Source organism: Molossus molossus, unplaced genomic scaffold (assembly GCF_014108415.1).
Source record: "Molossus molossus isolate mMolMol1 unplaced genomic scaffold, mMolMol1.p scaffold_m16_p_14, whole genome shotgun sequence".
Taxonomy (NCBI): Eukaryota; Metazoa; Chordata; class Mammalia; order Chiroptera; family Molossidae; genus Molossus; species Molossus molossus.
In genome coordinates this window covers 31495364-31510404 of record NW_023425349.1, presented here as the reverse complement: position 1 = coordinate 31510404, position 15041 = coordinate 31495364, and the positions used below count along the sequence as shown (strand labels likewise).

General features: G+C 47.3%; 1 protein-coding gene across 14 annotated transcripts in view; it reads left to right on the top strand.

Annotated features, from left to right (window-relative positions):
- The window catches only part of TMOD1 (tropomodulin 1), an 82014-nt gene extending 67015 nt beyond the window's left edge, over positions 1-14999 (top strand). For all 14 annotated transcript variants that reach the window (XM_036260877.1, XM_036260879.1, XM_036260875.1 and 11 more), the window contains 2 exons: positions 7009-7153; positions 13421-14999. In XM_036260877.1, coding sequence (XP_036116770.1) covers positions 7009-7153; positions 13421-13485 — 210 coding nt within the window. In that variant the 3' untranslated portion in view covers positions 13486-14999. The remainder of the gene's footprint in view (positions 1-7008; positions 7154-13420) is intronic.
- The last annotated feature ends 42 nt before the right edge of the window (positions 15000-15041 follow it).

The following is a 15041-nucleotide window of genomic DNA, read 5'->3' as shown; positions in this document are numbered from 1 at the left end:
AAAGTCGAAAACGCCTTTTATGATCCAGCCTTGGAAGTCAGACAGTCGCTTCTGCCATTGTCTGCCTGTCAGAAGTGAATCACAAAGCACAGCGGCAGGAGAGCAGAATTAGGCTCCGCCTTTTGAAGGAGAAGTATCAAAGAATTTGCGGACGTGTTTTTAAATCACCAAAGCGAGAATTATCTATATTATTCTCTGTTGCTATCGTTTGACCAGAAAGACCTTTCTCACCAGCAGAGCTGCCCAAGGATGGAGCAGGTGCCGCAGAGGGTGATGCGCTCCTATCACCAGGGGTGTGTGAGCGGAGCGGAACAATTCGGCAGCTGTGATATGGAGGGAATTTCAATATTAACCAGGGTTTGGGACTCTGGAGCTGGACTAGACAATTCCCAGGGCTCCTTTCTGCAGTATTGTCGAGTATTCCCAGTCATCCATGTCTTTGGGATCACCAAGAAGAGGCCGTGATTGGCCCCATCAGATGTGCAAAGTGAGCTTCTTTATGCCCAGGGTGCCTCTGCCCAGAGCCACCAGCTCCAGGTCACAGCTCAATTCTACCTGAGTCGTTGGTTGGTTGTTTTGTTAAAGAGCGAATCTGATCATCGTCTCATCAGGTCGATAATACTTGGTTTTAGTGAAGTTGCGAGACACGAGAGCCATCGCACATCATTAAGGGCGTGTCAGCATTTGCATGTGTTGGGAGTCATCCACAGTTTTAATTCTAAATAACCCATCTTTTAACAGAGCAGTTCCACATCTCCATGTCCAGCCTAAAGAGTACTACCCCCTCCCCGGAAAGCTCACTGCCTCATTGTTTATGACAAGGAAACATGGAAGCAAAGTCAATATCCATCTATACGGGCCATCCCATGAAGCAGTTCAAAGGAGTGAGTTAGTTTCCTATGTCCTGACTTGGAAAGATCTCCAGAAAATATTAAATGGAAAAGGCAGGTGGCAGAAAAATATGTATATCATGAATCCATTTAAAGAAAGAAAATAAAAACTGTATATTTCTGTTATATACTTCATGCATGGATAAGATCATAGGAACACAGCCCATTGGCCACGGTGGTTACCTCTGTGGAAGGCAGGGGAGGGGAATTGGGGGTAAGTGGTGAAGGGAGACTTTCATTTTGCTCATTCTGCTTTAGTAGCATTTGAGTTTTTAATAATGAGATTATATTAGTTCACAAGTGATTTATTTAATTCTTAAGCAAATCTGAAGGGAGGCAAGAGTTCTTCCCCAACCCCCCATCTCCCTGGCTCTGCTGCCAGAACGGATGTTGCCAGTCCTGGCATGACTGGCCCGTGGTCTCGCTCCGGGGGCTTCTAATTGCCTTTCACCCACTGTTGAGGTCGGCTCCTGATTTTTTTTTTTTACACCATCTAAGAAAGTTATTCAAGATTCACAGAATGCAGGCCCCAGAGCCTTAAAGGTCACAGAGCCCAAGTTTTCTTAATTCGTGATGACATCTAGGACACCCTTACCACACACAGTCTGCCCTTTATTTGCACACCTCCAAGGACGGGCAGTCTACTACCCCACAGTCAGTTCCTCCCGTGTGCAGGCACTGCTGATGGTTACATCGTAATCCTGCACACGTAGCCCAACTCTACCTGCCTCATCTCATCAGCCCTACTTCTGCCTTCTGAGCTCTTAGCCCTGAGTCAGGTGAGAACTAGCACAGACTCTGGAGCAAACTGCCTGTGTTCAAATCCTGGTCTGCACTGCCTAGCTCTGTGATTCGGGGCTACCTGTTCTTCATGTCCCTCACCTGTGAGATGAGAGGTGCAGCAGTAGTACGTATTCCATAGGTTCATTGTAAGAAGAAAGGGAGTTAGCATATGTGAGGTGCTTATGACATTACGTGGCATGCAGTAATCGCTAAAAAGTATGTGAAAAATAAGTGAGACCAGAGTTTTAGTCCTAACCTTGTCCCCATGGCCCCTTCTGTCATTTGTGAGATGATCGTGGCCTTCTGATCTCAGGGTCCCTGCAGAGGAAGGGACAGCCCGAGAATGAAGCAAGCACAAAGTTGTTAAGGTGCGTGTACATCTTCTGTTTACTCCTTAATGCAAAAATCGTGGGCTTGGTCCAAGACGAACTAGCCGGGAAGACTGGCCAAATTATCTAAACGAATCCTGTGTCTCAGGGATAGGGGATGCTAGTTGGAGAATGTGGGCCTACAGGATCCTCCAAAGTCCTTCCAGCCCCAGGCCAAGGCCAAGCCTGGGCTCTGTCATTAAGCAAAGGGAGCCCAGTCCAGCTTCCATCTCTACATGGGCTCAGTTTACTCCCTCTAAGATGGAGGTGCTAGTTCCTGCCCGGCGCACCTCCCCAGAGGTAGGAAGGCCGGATGGGGCAGTTTGCATCGGGGTGCTCTGGACTCTGGACTGAGCGATGTGGAGCTGACCCTCTGGTCGGGGAGGACCTGCGCTCTCTCTCACTAGCCCATCCTGAGTTCGAGCCACGCTCTCCCAGCAAGTGACCTCAAGGAGAGGCCAGCTGCCTGCCAACTAAGCAGGGCGGGCTGGGACCTGCCAGTTCCTTCTTGGGACCTCAGATGGTCTCTGCGCCGTCTGCCAGGCCAAACCAGCCCGAGTGCAGGCTGCTCTGAGTCCTCTGAGGATAGCCGGGGCTCTTCCCAGCACTTTTAGGAGCCTTGCCAGATGGGCTGGTGGAATTTCACCAGTGTCCCTCTGCCTGCCCTAGTCAGCGTCCCCAGCCCCTCTGAACCCAGACAAGCTCTGGTGAACTCAAAGTGACCTGGGAGGATTTCTCTGTCAAGATTCCAACTGCGGCTCCATACTTGTCCCTTTGGATGCTGGGCCAATGTATCTTTTCAGCCCTCCTGTGCACAGAGCCTGTTCCTGTTTCCTGCATTCAGTTCAACTCCCTGAACTCCTACAGGTCCTGGGGACTGTGTGCCATCCAAGGGCTCACAGTCTAGGATAGCACATCCTAAAGAACTTCCTGTGATGACGGAAATGTTCTATGGCTGCATTGACCAACACGGTGGCCAGTGGTTAGCACACACTTGCTATGTGGCTGGTGCTGCTGAGGAACTGAATTTTAAATTTTATTTAATTTTAATTATTTAAATTTAAAGTTTAAAAACCAGTCCAATTGAAAAATGGGCAGAATATCTGAATAGACATTTTTCAAAGAAGACATACAGATGGCTAACAGGTACCTGAAAAGGTGTCAGCATCACTAATCATCAGGGAAATGCAAATCAAAACCACAATAAGCCCTGGCCGGTTTGGCTCAGCAGTTAGAGCATCGGCCTGCGGTCCAGAGAGACCTGGGTTTGGTTCCCGCTAAGGGCACGTGCCTCGGTTGCAGTTTGTCCCTGGCCCTGGTTGGGTCGTGTGGGAAGCAGCCACTCGATGTCTCTCTCTCACATCGGTGTTTCTCACTCTCTCTTCCTCTCTCTCCCTCCCACTCTATCTGAACAAAAAATGGAAAAATGTCTTCAGGTGAGGATAAAAAAAACAAAAACAAAAAAACAACACAGTGAGCTATCGCCTCACACCTGGTAGAATGGCCATCATCAAAAAGACAAGAAATCACGTGTTGGTGAGGAATATGGAGAAAAAGGAACCCTTGTGTACTGTAGGTAGGAATGTAAATTGATGCAGCCACTATGGAAAACAGTATGGAATTTCCTCAAAAAATGGAAAACTGCCACATGACCCCTCTGAGAGAACAAAAACACCATTTGGAAGACGCAGTGTGTGTGCTCACATTCACTGCAGCATCATTCATAATCCAAGCACATGAGCGACCTAGGTATCCATCAGTGGATGAATGGGTGAAAAAGCTGTGGTGTATGTATACACACAATGGAATATTATTCAGTCATTAAAAAGAAGGAAATCTTGCCATTTGCAACAACATGGATGGACCTTGAGGGCCTCATGCTAAGTAAAATAAGACGGACAGAGGAAGACAAATACCATACGACCTCACTTATTTCTGGAACCTAAAAACAAAACGAAACAAAAAACTGCCCTGGCGGGTTTGGCTCAGCAATTAGAGCGTCGGCCCGCGGACCAAAGAGTCGCAGGTTCCATTCCAGCCAAGGGCACGTACCTCGGTTGCGGTTCTTACCCGGCCCTGGTCGAGGTTGTTGGGTGGGGAGGTGGGGTCGTCTCTCTCACATCAGTGTTTCTCTTGTCTTTCTCCCCCTCCCACTCTATCTGAAGATATTTGAAAAAATATCCTCAGGTGAAGCTTTAAAAAACAACAACAAGCTCATAGATTCAGAGAACAGATTGCTAGTTGCTGGAGGTGTAGGGGGTTTGGGGTGGGTGAAATGGGTGAAGGGGATCAAACAGTAAAAACTATAAAAGCCACGGGGAAGTAATGTACAGCAGGGCTATGTGTTAACTATAGTTAATAATACTAGATTGCATATTCAAAAGTTTTTAAGAGTAAATCTTAAAAGTCCTTATCACAAGAGAAAAACTTTTTATAATTGTGTATGATAACAGATGTCAGCTAGGCTTATTGTGGCAGTCAGTTATCAAATCATTATGTTATACACCTAAAACTAATATATGTTGTATGTCAATTACACCTCAACTTAAAGAGTCACATGTGGCTAATGGCTACTGTACTGAGCAACCCGGGCTCGTTGAAGAGACAGATATGGAGGCAGGTGACCCAAATAAAGAGATGGATGGGCGGGGGGAGAGAGGGACATGCAGTGTGCCACTTGCGTGTGGAGCGGGGGAAGGTCACTCCAGGGATCAGGATCAGGAAAGGCCTGGTTGGAGAGGGGGCCTTGGCGATGGATCTTAAAGCACTAGGGATACACCAGCCGGGCATAAGAGGTCAGGGCATTCCATGTGGAGGCAGGAGGGCACATGTTTAGAAGCAGACCTCTGCCGGCACCAGGTCCCGTGTACCAGACCCCCGGGGTAAACAGGCTGACTTGGGCCTGAGAGAGGAAAGGAAGACAAGGACTAAAGCGTGCGGCTTGAGTGCCAGACTGAGGAGGAGGTGGGGCTTATCCTGTTGGGTTATTAAAGGGAATGAACTGAGATCCTCCAGGTTGAGCACAAGGCACTGGACACAAAGTAAGCTCTCAATAAATAGTAGCAGTTACCAGCAGAGGGAGGCCATTGGAGGGGCGTTGTGTGTTTCTGTTTGCTTCTTCTTTAGATCAATTTGGGAATATTGCCATTTTAGCAATATTAAATCTTCTAATCCATGAGTATGGAATGTTTTTACATTTGTTTAGGTCTTGTCTAATGTACTATGCCATTTGCAATTTTCAGTGTACAAGCCTTTATTTTTTGCTTTTAGAGAAGAGAAAGGGAGAGGGAGAGATAGAAACATCGATGAGAGAGAATATATACTGCATGCCCCCCACTGGGGACTCGGCCCACAACCTGGGCATGTGCCCTGACTGGGAATCAAACTGGCGACCTCTTGGTGCATGGGTAGATGCTCAACCACTGAGCCCCACCTTTACTCCTTTTATTAAATGTATTTCTAAGTATTTTCTATGTTATTATAAATGGAATAGGTTTCTTAATTTCATTTTTGTTGTGTTTATTACTAGTATCCAGAAATAAGCTGACTTTTGGATATTGATCTTTATGCCCTGCAATCTTACTGAACTCGTGCATTGGCTCCAGTAGTATTTTGTGGATTCCTTAGAATTTTTTATGTACAATATTGAGTCATCTGCAAATGCAAATCATTTTGCTTCCTCATTTCCAGTATGGGTGCCTTTTATTTCTTTTTCTTGCTTAATTGATTTGGCCAGGACTTCCCAGACAATGTTAGTGAAAATAAACATCCTTATCTTATCCCTCCTCTGAGGGGACAACTCTTTAACCATTAAGTATGTTGTTGCTTTCTATGTCTTTTCAAACCTCTTTAAGATTACATTTGTTTTTTATCTTATTATACAGGGGTGGGCAAAACTAGGTTTACAGTTGTGAGTACACGAAAGTTACCCTTGTTTTATTATTTCTTAATTATTGTATTGTTTATTTGTATTACAACTAGAAACCTTATTTTGCCCACCCCTGTACATGGTAACAGAAAACTCAAATACAATAAGGTATAAAGAAGAAAACAAAACTGCCCAAATCCCACTATCACCGATAAACACCCAGGCCTTGTCAATGTATATATACCTGTATGAAAAGTAAAGGCACTTTGACTTAAATATGATTGTGTAACTAGGCTTTTTTCTCTACTTGGCACTGTTTCAGTCATCTTTGTGGGCCAGTGACCATAGATTCACGCCATCACTTTACAGCTGCTGTGAAGCTGACTGTTGTTATTTGAGCAACTCCCCTTGATAGATGTTCAAGCTGTTCCCTTTCTTTCCTCGCTATTATAAACAAGACTGATGAACATCCTCATATCCTTGCGGCCCTGTGTATGGCCAGGTTTTCCCTTTTTTTAAAATCTTTGTCAGGTGATCGCTGTAGATTTGGGGCTAGGGACATAAGAGGCTGTAGGAAGCTGACTCTGGCATTCCCAAGCCTCTGTGTGACTTTGGGCAAATCCTTTTCCCTCTCTAGGCCTCAGTGTCTTCATTTGTAAATTGAAGATTAGTCTAAATGACTGATTAGCAAACCTGGCTGTATATTGGAATCACCTGGGGAGTTTTAACAGCCACAGACACCTGAGCCTCACTCCCAGTTACTCTGAATTAATTAGCATGGGGAATAGCCTGGGCGGCAGGATTTTTTTTATTTCCTTGGGACTAGATGCTTTGAAGGTCCTTCCTGCTCAGACCTTCTAGGACGGCTACTGTGGGCCAGTGGAAAGATCTGTCCTTGGTGTCCAGTGGCCCTAGGTTTGAATCCCAGCTTATTTTCTCCTGGCTGTGTGACCTTTCACGTTCTCCAGGCTTGTACTTCTTGCTCTTGGAGTGGGTGGTGAAATCCCAGCCCCGCATTCAGGGTGTCCGCTGGGTAGAAAAGGGTTCAGGTCCCACCCAAATGGAATGAGTGGTAACTCTTGTTCTTTCTTGACCAAAGAGCCAGCCCCTGGGCAACAAAGTGGAAATGGAGATCGTGAGCATGTTGGAAAAAAACACAACGCTTCTGAAATTCGGCTACCACTTCACCCAGCAGGGGCCCCGGCTGCGGGCGTCCAACGCCATGATGAACAACAACGACCTTGGTGAGTGGAAATGTGCTGCCTGCCCACCTACCTGTCATCTTTCCACCTGTCCTGGGGGGAAGGCAGGGACATTTTCACCGATACCTTCTCCAGGGAGTCTTCTTGGTGAGCCTGACTCCAACTTTCATGTTGGTTACATTTGTTTTCTGTGTTTGTACCTCGTCTTCTCCCTGGGCTGTGAGCAGCCTGTCTCGAGGAGCCAGGGCTGGGTCCCCTCCTCCCTGCAGCAGAGCTCAGCTGAGGGCTGGGCCCAGAGGGCCCCCTCAGCAGTGAGCTGAGTGGAATGAGACGTGGAAGAACACAGGCTCCCCCTGGGTCTCCTCCTCCAAACACCCTGTGAACGCAACAATTCCGTCCAGATCACAGTCTGGCTCTAGTCCCGGACCCCAAAGCCCCCAAGCAGCCCCAAGCCTGGGATTTCTCTTTTCTTTTAAGATAAAAGCTGAACTTGTTGACTTCATAGTAAACAGGTTACCTTAATTGAATCTCAGTTAAAGGCATAGGTTGTCTTTTCTAAAAAGAAAATGTCACAGTTTTTCTTGTGAGCATACACCCAACAGGTATCTAAGTCAGTTGAATGAAAAGTGAGATCAATCACCGAGTTTTCCAGATGCCACTTGTTCTCAAGCTCTGTGTGTAGTTATTTATCATGTGTGTTCCTGCTGACTGCTAAAAGAACTTGATATGGTCTCCAAAAAGGAGTGTGTCTGATGAGGCTATAGGAAAATTAGACAAAATAAAAAAAAACAAGAAAAGGAGTAGGTCGAATATGTTAACATAATTTATTATATTTAGCCGTGAGTTTGCAAGGCCCACGGCAGGAAGAGACAAACCAAGTTACATTATTCTTATTATGGACGAGAAGGAAGCATGAGAGTTGAAAGAAACAAAGAAAGAAAGCTGCTTTCTGGGATTGAATTATGAAATAACTTATGTTTTCTGAAGGACAATGTGTTCAGTGAGTTTTTCATCAAATTCAAACTTGCTTTATCTGTGGCGGGTGGTGTTTTGTCTCTCACACTCGTAGAATACAGAGAGCCTAGTGCTGGCGGACGTGGTGATGACTGAGGCAGGGCAAAGCCTGGGAGGGTGGAGATGAGTACGCACAGGCAGATACTCACAGAACCTCTGCCTGGACAGCCCCGGAGCCACACACACTGTAGGTTGAGTTAGCCAGTCCAACAGACATTTGTCAAAGTCCTGTAGGGCATTGGGTGTTGAAGATACGGTCCTTGCTCTTAAGGATATCACAGCCCAGAGGCTATTCAGTCATTACTTACTCTAGGGCTGCAGGTCTAGGAAGGTCCATAAAACAAACACATGCACCCAGTGTCCTGGTTTATCTGACATGCCGTCTTTTAAAATAAAAGAAGAACTAACACTAATAACTAAGAGTCACAATGAGTTTGGTGCCCCGGAGGTGATAGCCACCCCGAACTGTTGAGGGAGGCCATCAATCTAAACTCCAAGGGCCCAGTTGTGATCAGGCTTCAGAATAAGCACTTAGCAGCGGTTCTCAACCTGTGGGTCGCGACCCCTTTGGGGATCGAACAACCCTTTCACAGGGGTCACCTAAGACATAACAGTAGCAAAATTACAATTATGAAGTAGCAACAAAAATAATTTTATGGTTGGGGGTCACCGCAACATGAGGACCTGTATTCAAGGCTCGCAGCATCAGGAAGGTTGAGAACCAAAGCCTTTGGTTGTATTGCGCTATGCAATAGCCTCACACTGTCCTCCCCGCTGAGACTGAGCCTCCTGGGTGGCCCTCAGTGCTTCTCTCAGGGCTAATCCAGCTTCGGTCTTTCATTAGCAAGATGGTCTGAAGGTCTTTTTTTCTGGGAACAGAAGGCTCCAGATGACTAGAGACCAGAAGTGCCATGGGGGAGAGGGGGAGGAGACACCAACATCAGCTGGAGGTTAAATGAAATGCCCTGGAGGACTCTCTCAATCCAGAGAGTCTGTAAACCCAAAATCCAGGCTCAACTCCTAACACAAGGGATCTTCTGAGGTTATGGCAGGACCCTAGAGTGCCCGAGCGAGAATGACGTCAGGCCCATCCCCACTTCCCTATGGAAAAAGTGCAGCCTGGGAGGGACTGCCCTTCTGCAGTGGCTCGGTCAAGTCACACGAGTAGTAACTTACAGCAAGCCCTTTCGGAGCATCGTGTGTGTGCCCAGGATTGTGCTCGGTGACATACGGGGTAACAGAAAGGCTAGTTCCTGGGCTCAAGAGCCCGGATATTTTTTAGAGAAGAGACTCAAAGATGTGCCTACAAATTCAAGAATGCCTGAACACTATTCCCAAATAAAATGAGGCCAGTAAAACAAAGCATCCTGGTTGGGGTGGGCCTTCGCCAGCCTTGAAAGGAAGAGAGGTTGTGGGGAGGTCAGGAAGCATTCCTGATGTGGGCACTAAAGACAAGGTGGTTGGCCCCAGTGTTGCAGGACAAGAGAGACAGATCTAAAAGGACTGAGGAACTATTATGGGGAGTTAGACCTAGAAGGAACCCTCAGAGAAAGGAGGCAGGGCATTTCAAGCGGAGGGAACAGCACAGGCAAAGGCAGGATGATCGACAGGTATGTGAGGTGTTCACAGGAAGGGGACTCGGTAGATGTGGGAGGCTTGAGCAGAAGGCCTTTAATGCCAGCCTGAGGAGTTTGATGACAAAGCAGGTGGGAAGTGGGACGGTGGCCGTTGCCTAGTTTCCTGGGCAGGAGTGGGCCTCTGGGGTACCCCAGGAACTGTGTAGAGGTCTCCTTTGGGTTCCCAGAGGAGGAATTAGAGCAGAATCAGTTCAGTGATTACACACAACATGCAGAATGCTAGTTGGTGATGTGGGATTTTTAGCTTTAAAAGCGAATTTGTGGCCATCTGCTAATTTTTATAAAAGAGACGCTTCTGATTCTGAGTGCATCAGCTTCCTCCTGTAAAAGCGAAATCCTTTCTTTCCAGCACAGGCATTTCATCTTGCTCTTGATGCTCAGATGGAACAGCATGGCTTCTGTGTTTTCCAGCTGAATATTTTTATCATAAAATCCTCCCATGGGCCCTGCCCAGCCACCATGGTTGTTAGCAGCGTCTGAGCCCCTCTCGTTCCCTTCTCACTCCGATCGCCTGTCCTGGCTGCTGGCCCGCGGCTGGGCCTCTGGGTGCTTGGGCTTTGCCTGCCTGTGAGGCAGGTGGGCTCATCCTTGGGGGATATTCAGTCCCCAAGGCCATGGGGCAGCCAGACAGGCAGCCTGCCTGGGCCCATCTTAACTGGTATGTCTTTGATCCTTCCCACCCTGTGCACTGACCTCTGACCAGAATATTCTGTGGGAGAGAGCAGGGACCCAGGCATGGTGGTATCTGGGAGGAGCCATGGATCCCCATCTATGTTTTCCCATGGTGATCTCAGATGACTCCTATCTCCACACTATTTATAGCTCAGACCTAGGCTAAGCCTGGCTGTCAGGTCCTGTAAATCTGCCACTGAAGTTCTCTCCACTTCATGAAACCCGAATTACAGCTTCCAAGTTAAGAGTTGTGTATGTGTATGTTTGTGTGGTGATGGTGAGCAGGTGGACATGTTTAAAAGCAGAAAGCATCTCTTCCTAGAAAAGTCACTCTTTTATTGTATTCTCAAGGAAGACCTTTCTAACAAGCACCCCAGGCATAGCACACCCCAAATCAATTTCATCATCTTCCCCCAAAACCATCTTGGGAAAGGGCACTACTCTCCTCACAGCCATTCAGACCAGAACTCTGGGCCTCTCTCTCACACTGCTCCTGCCCAGCCAGCCACCCGCCTCCTCGCCAGCCCCAGCCCCAGCCCCAGCCCCAGCCCCAGCCCTGCCAGACACATATCAGCCCTGCCAGACACATCTCTGACACCCTCGATGAGCCATCCTCTTGCCATATTAGTAGCAACCAGTCCAGGTAGCTGGAGTGCCTCTGAGTGACCCAGGCAGAAGCATTCCTGCAGAAGGCCATTACTCCTAATTCTCCCACTCCCTTCCCACCATCTGCCCCTTTATGGTGTAAGATTCAGCAGAATGTTACCTGCCCACCCTCAGAAGGTCTGACCACTTCGTGCATTATGCCTCATGCCTGATAGAGACCTGCCCAGGGTACCTGTAATATTTTATCAAACTTATTGTTGGTTATCTTGGTCCCCTGTTAAGCAATGTCTATTTCTGATTCTTGTGCTTGGTACCTAATAGCACTTAGTAAGTGCCGTTACATAAATGAATGAGTGTGAAATGCTTCCCAAAGACATGATGGGAGTGTCCAAGCCTGGCAGGAAGTGGTGGAGGGAGCGCAAGCCTCTTTGGAGGCTGGGCTGGAGGACTCAAGACTGCTTCAGGCTCTGACAGTCAACGAGCCTCTGGCTGTTGCAAGGATAAGCAGCACAGAGGAATTTGCTTTCCTGGGAGTAAAAAGCATACTGGGAGACTTGGCTTCTACTCCCAGTTCTGTCACTTATTCTGGTGACTTGGAACACCTATTTCCCTCTTTTGGCCTCAATTTTCTTCATCATTAAAATGGGGGAAAGACTACCTGAGTAAGTGGGTACCTTCCCCTCTCCTCATCCAGTCCCTGTGACATCAGTGCTGGGGAACCCAGCACAGGCCAGCCCAGTGGGTGCAGCGAGGGCATGTAGTGGGGGAAGAAACATGGGATCCCTTTCAGTACCCTGAGCCTCAGGCAGGGGACCAGGTTCCAGTCCTGACTGCTGCCAGCTCTCAGGACCCTGGCTCTTCTCCAGGGGAAAGGAGCGAATCCTCCGTGTGAGAACCAGATGAGCTGTGGATATGCAAAACCTACACAGAGGGCCCGGAGTATACTGGGAGGCGCTGGACTGAGGCACAAGCTTGGGCTGTCTCTGGTACCAGCAGTATAGCTTTGAGCAAGAAGTGTACCCCTCTCTCCACCCTTCTTTCCTCATCCATAACATGGGAATGGTAGCAACATGGGCATTCAAGAATTGCTGGAGGGGCTGCAATGAGGTGTTGAGTGTAAAAGAGGTGTCATGAGGGCTGCCCTGCTGGGCATGCTTGCACGGGTAACACGGACACGCCTAAAAGTCTGGTTCACATAAACCCTCTGGTCACTTCTTTCGCTCTTTAGGTTTTTGTTTCTTCACATCTACCCACAAGCTGTTGGACATTCTGATTGTTCCAGGAATCTGGCCAGAGTCTTCTCACCAAAGTGCCCATTGGTTTGCATTTATTATTCTGATGGGGGCAAAGGGGTGTGCAGGAGCTCAGGCACCAGCTGAACTCTAGCCCCATACTGGGCGCCCTGCAAGTCCCACACCCCTCCCCCAGCTCCCAGCCACAACCTGAGTACATCTTCTGGGTGGTTCTGCTTTATATGCTCAACGTTTGCACAAGCTGATTCAATTCTTGTTGCAGCCCCTATGCATTGACCTGATGACCACAGGTCTCAGCTGAGCTTGGGAAATGGAAGACATCCAAGTATAAACAGACTTTTTCCCTCTACTTCCTGTCTCTGCCACACCAGCAGCCCCCTGACTGCCACTCTCCAGCTCTACAGACTTTTTTCTCTTGTGGCCCATCTAGCTTGCTGCTTGGTCTTCATCTGCAGACACTTAATTCATTTCAAAACACTCTCCCTTGTTGCAACAAAGGGAACCCCTCTTCCCTGTCCCCAGTCATCCTGTAAGCTAATGCCTCCAGCCTGCGACCTCCTGGCTAGTCCTTTCTTCTTTCTGGCACTTAACTACTTTGTTATGTGATCAGTGTGTGAGCTTATGATGTCTTGCCCCTGAGAAGATGTCAGGGTAACCATAAGGGGACAGATAATGCAGGGGCATCTTAGGATAGAAACTGCTGTTGAGGCAGGAAGGAGTCCAGGAGCTCTGAGAAGGAGCTGAGGGAAGCTTCCAGCAGGTTAAGACCCTAGTCTCATTAAGAAGATCAACTAAACGTTTATCCTAGTGGAGTAAGGCTCTTCAGCTGCAGGGCCCTGTGTGCAAAGGACAAACAGTGGAGCTGGATAAAGGGGTTTTATGCCTGTAAGGTCAGCGACATAGAAGTAATTTATGAATGAATCTATGGTACTACAGACCCTCATCAGTGAACCCTGACAAACCGGAGGGCCATCAGACAGCCCACACATACTGTCCTTTAGAAACAACTGACTTCAGACTCTGCTAACCAAAAAGTTAGCAAGAGGCTTCACAATACTTTGAGCCACAGAGGTGGCTCCTGGCGCACAGAGACAACTGTCTTACATCTCATCTCCATTCCTTTCCAGTGAGGAAGAGGAGGCTTGCAGACCTGACTGGGCCCATCATTCCCAAGTGCCGGAGTGGAGTCTAATGCGTGGTGATGATGACCACGCCTTTGAACTGGACATGTTCTACGGATGATCTGTGCTCTGCGGTGGAAACCAGAAGGCAGAATGCCGGCACAAAACCCCTTTGTGGTTCAGTTCTTTATGCACTAAGGTTTTAGGTTAGCTAGTGGTTATAGTTAAAATTTTATAAATTATGGTTAATGTGAAGTTTTTCTTTAGTCACAGAATTTCAGTCTGGTTATTATTTAAAAACTAAAAAGCCCCGAACTGGCAGATCTTCCTGAAGATGACATTACAGCAGCAGTAACTTAACCCCGAGAGCCCGGTTTTGGTGGCCTTGCTCTGTGGCATTTCAGGTGTGTTTACAATGCGTACCACACGAACAAACAGCACTCTTCCGCACGGTGTAGAAGCATTATAAAATACTTGATTATAAATTTGATCTTAGCTTTTTAGCAAGCAGAACAGATTCTTTATTAACCTTCCTTTAAATTGAAGGACCTCAAGATTAAAGTTGCCAAATTGATTACTGGATCAAGAACAGAATTTGTCCCTCAGGAAAGACAGAAAGACTGAAGCACAGCGCACTGCCAGGGATTAGCGAGCACAAGATTCCCTTGCTGGATACAAGGAAATGACAGAAAAGCCAATGGGGAAATTCCAAGTTTCAAAAACCATCCTGTCTTTACCAATCCTCGGCAACAAACAGCTCCTTGAGTGTCCTTTATGACATTTGGAATTTGGAATTTATTTACAATTTAACACCGGAGTCAGGATTTTTTCCTTATAGAATGCTAACCTTATGATAGATGTGAAAACCTATGGCCAAATACTTGAAAATACCTTTTTGTATTGCCGTGGGAAAACATTAGAGGGATAAATGTCGTCTGTGCTGACAGACTTCAACTACCTGTGGCAGCACTTATTAGACAAGTCACTGCTAATCTCTTAATTACATGCCTGTAAAAATCAAGCCTCTGAAGGCCAATGGCGAAGAGCCAGATAGTAATAAATTAGGAAACCCTGGCCAAATCATCCCAAGATGATTATTCTGAAAAAGCAATTTTGGTATCTCTGCCATATGCCTTTCTAACATCATGAGCACCTCTTGGGATCCAGCAAAAATGTGAAGCCACAATGCCCCTGTGCCTTTTAACATACCACCGTGCCAGTCAAGCTAGTATTTCTGTTGCTTGGGGAGCTACTTTCATGAGTGACTGGACAAATCTTAAGATAAAGGACAGGCCACAAAGCTGACAAGCAGACTATTCTATAGAGCACTGGGCAGAGCAGCTTTTGATGAAAACGGAAAAGTCTTACACACTGAACTGTAATGGCCTGGACGGTGCAGGGTAACCAGGGGTGGAGCCAGGGCCTCACCACTATGGAAGTGTCTACTGAGGCTGCAGAGGGGCCTAGGAGTGGCACCACACTGCAGGGACAGCCATCCCCACCGGCTTCTCCTTGAAACACAATTGCAGCTGTATTCTGCATCACTGGAAACTGCAATCTAACATTAAATCTGTTGGTCTATGAATGGCTGTGTTTATGTGTTTCTTGGGACCTGTGTGACAGGGAC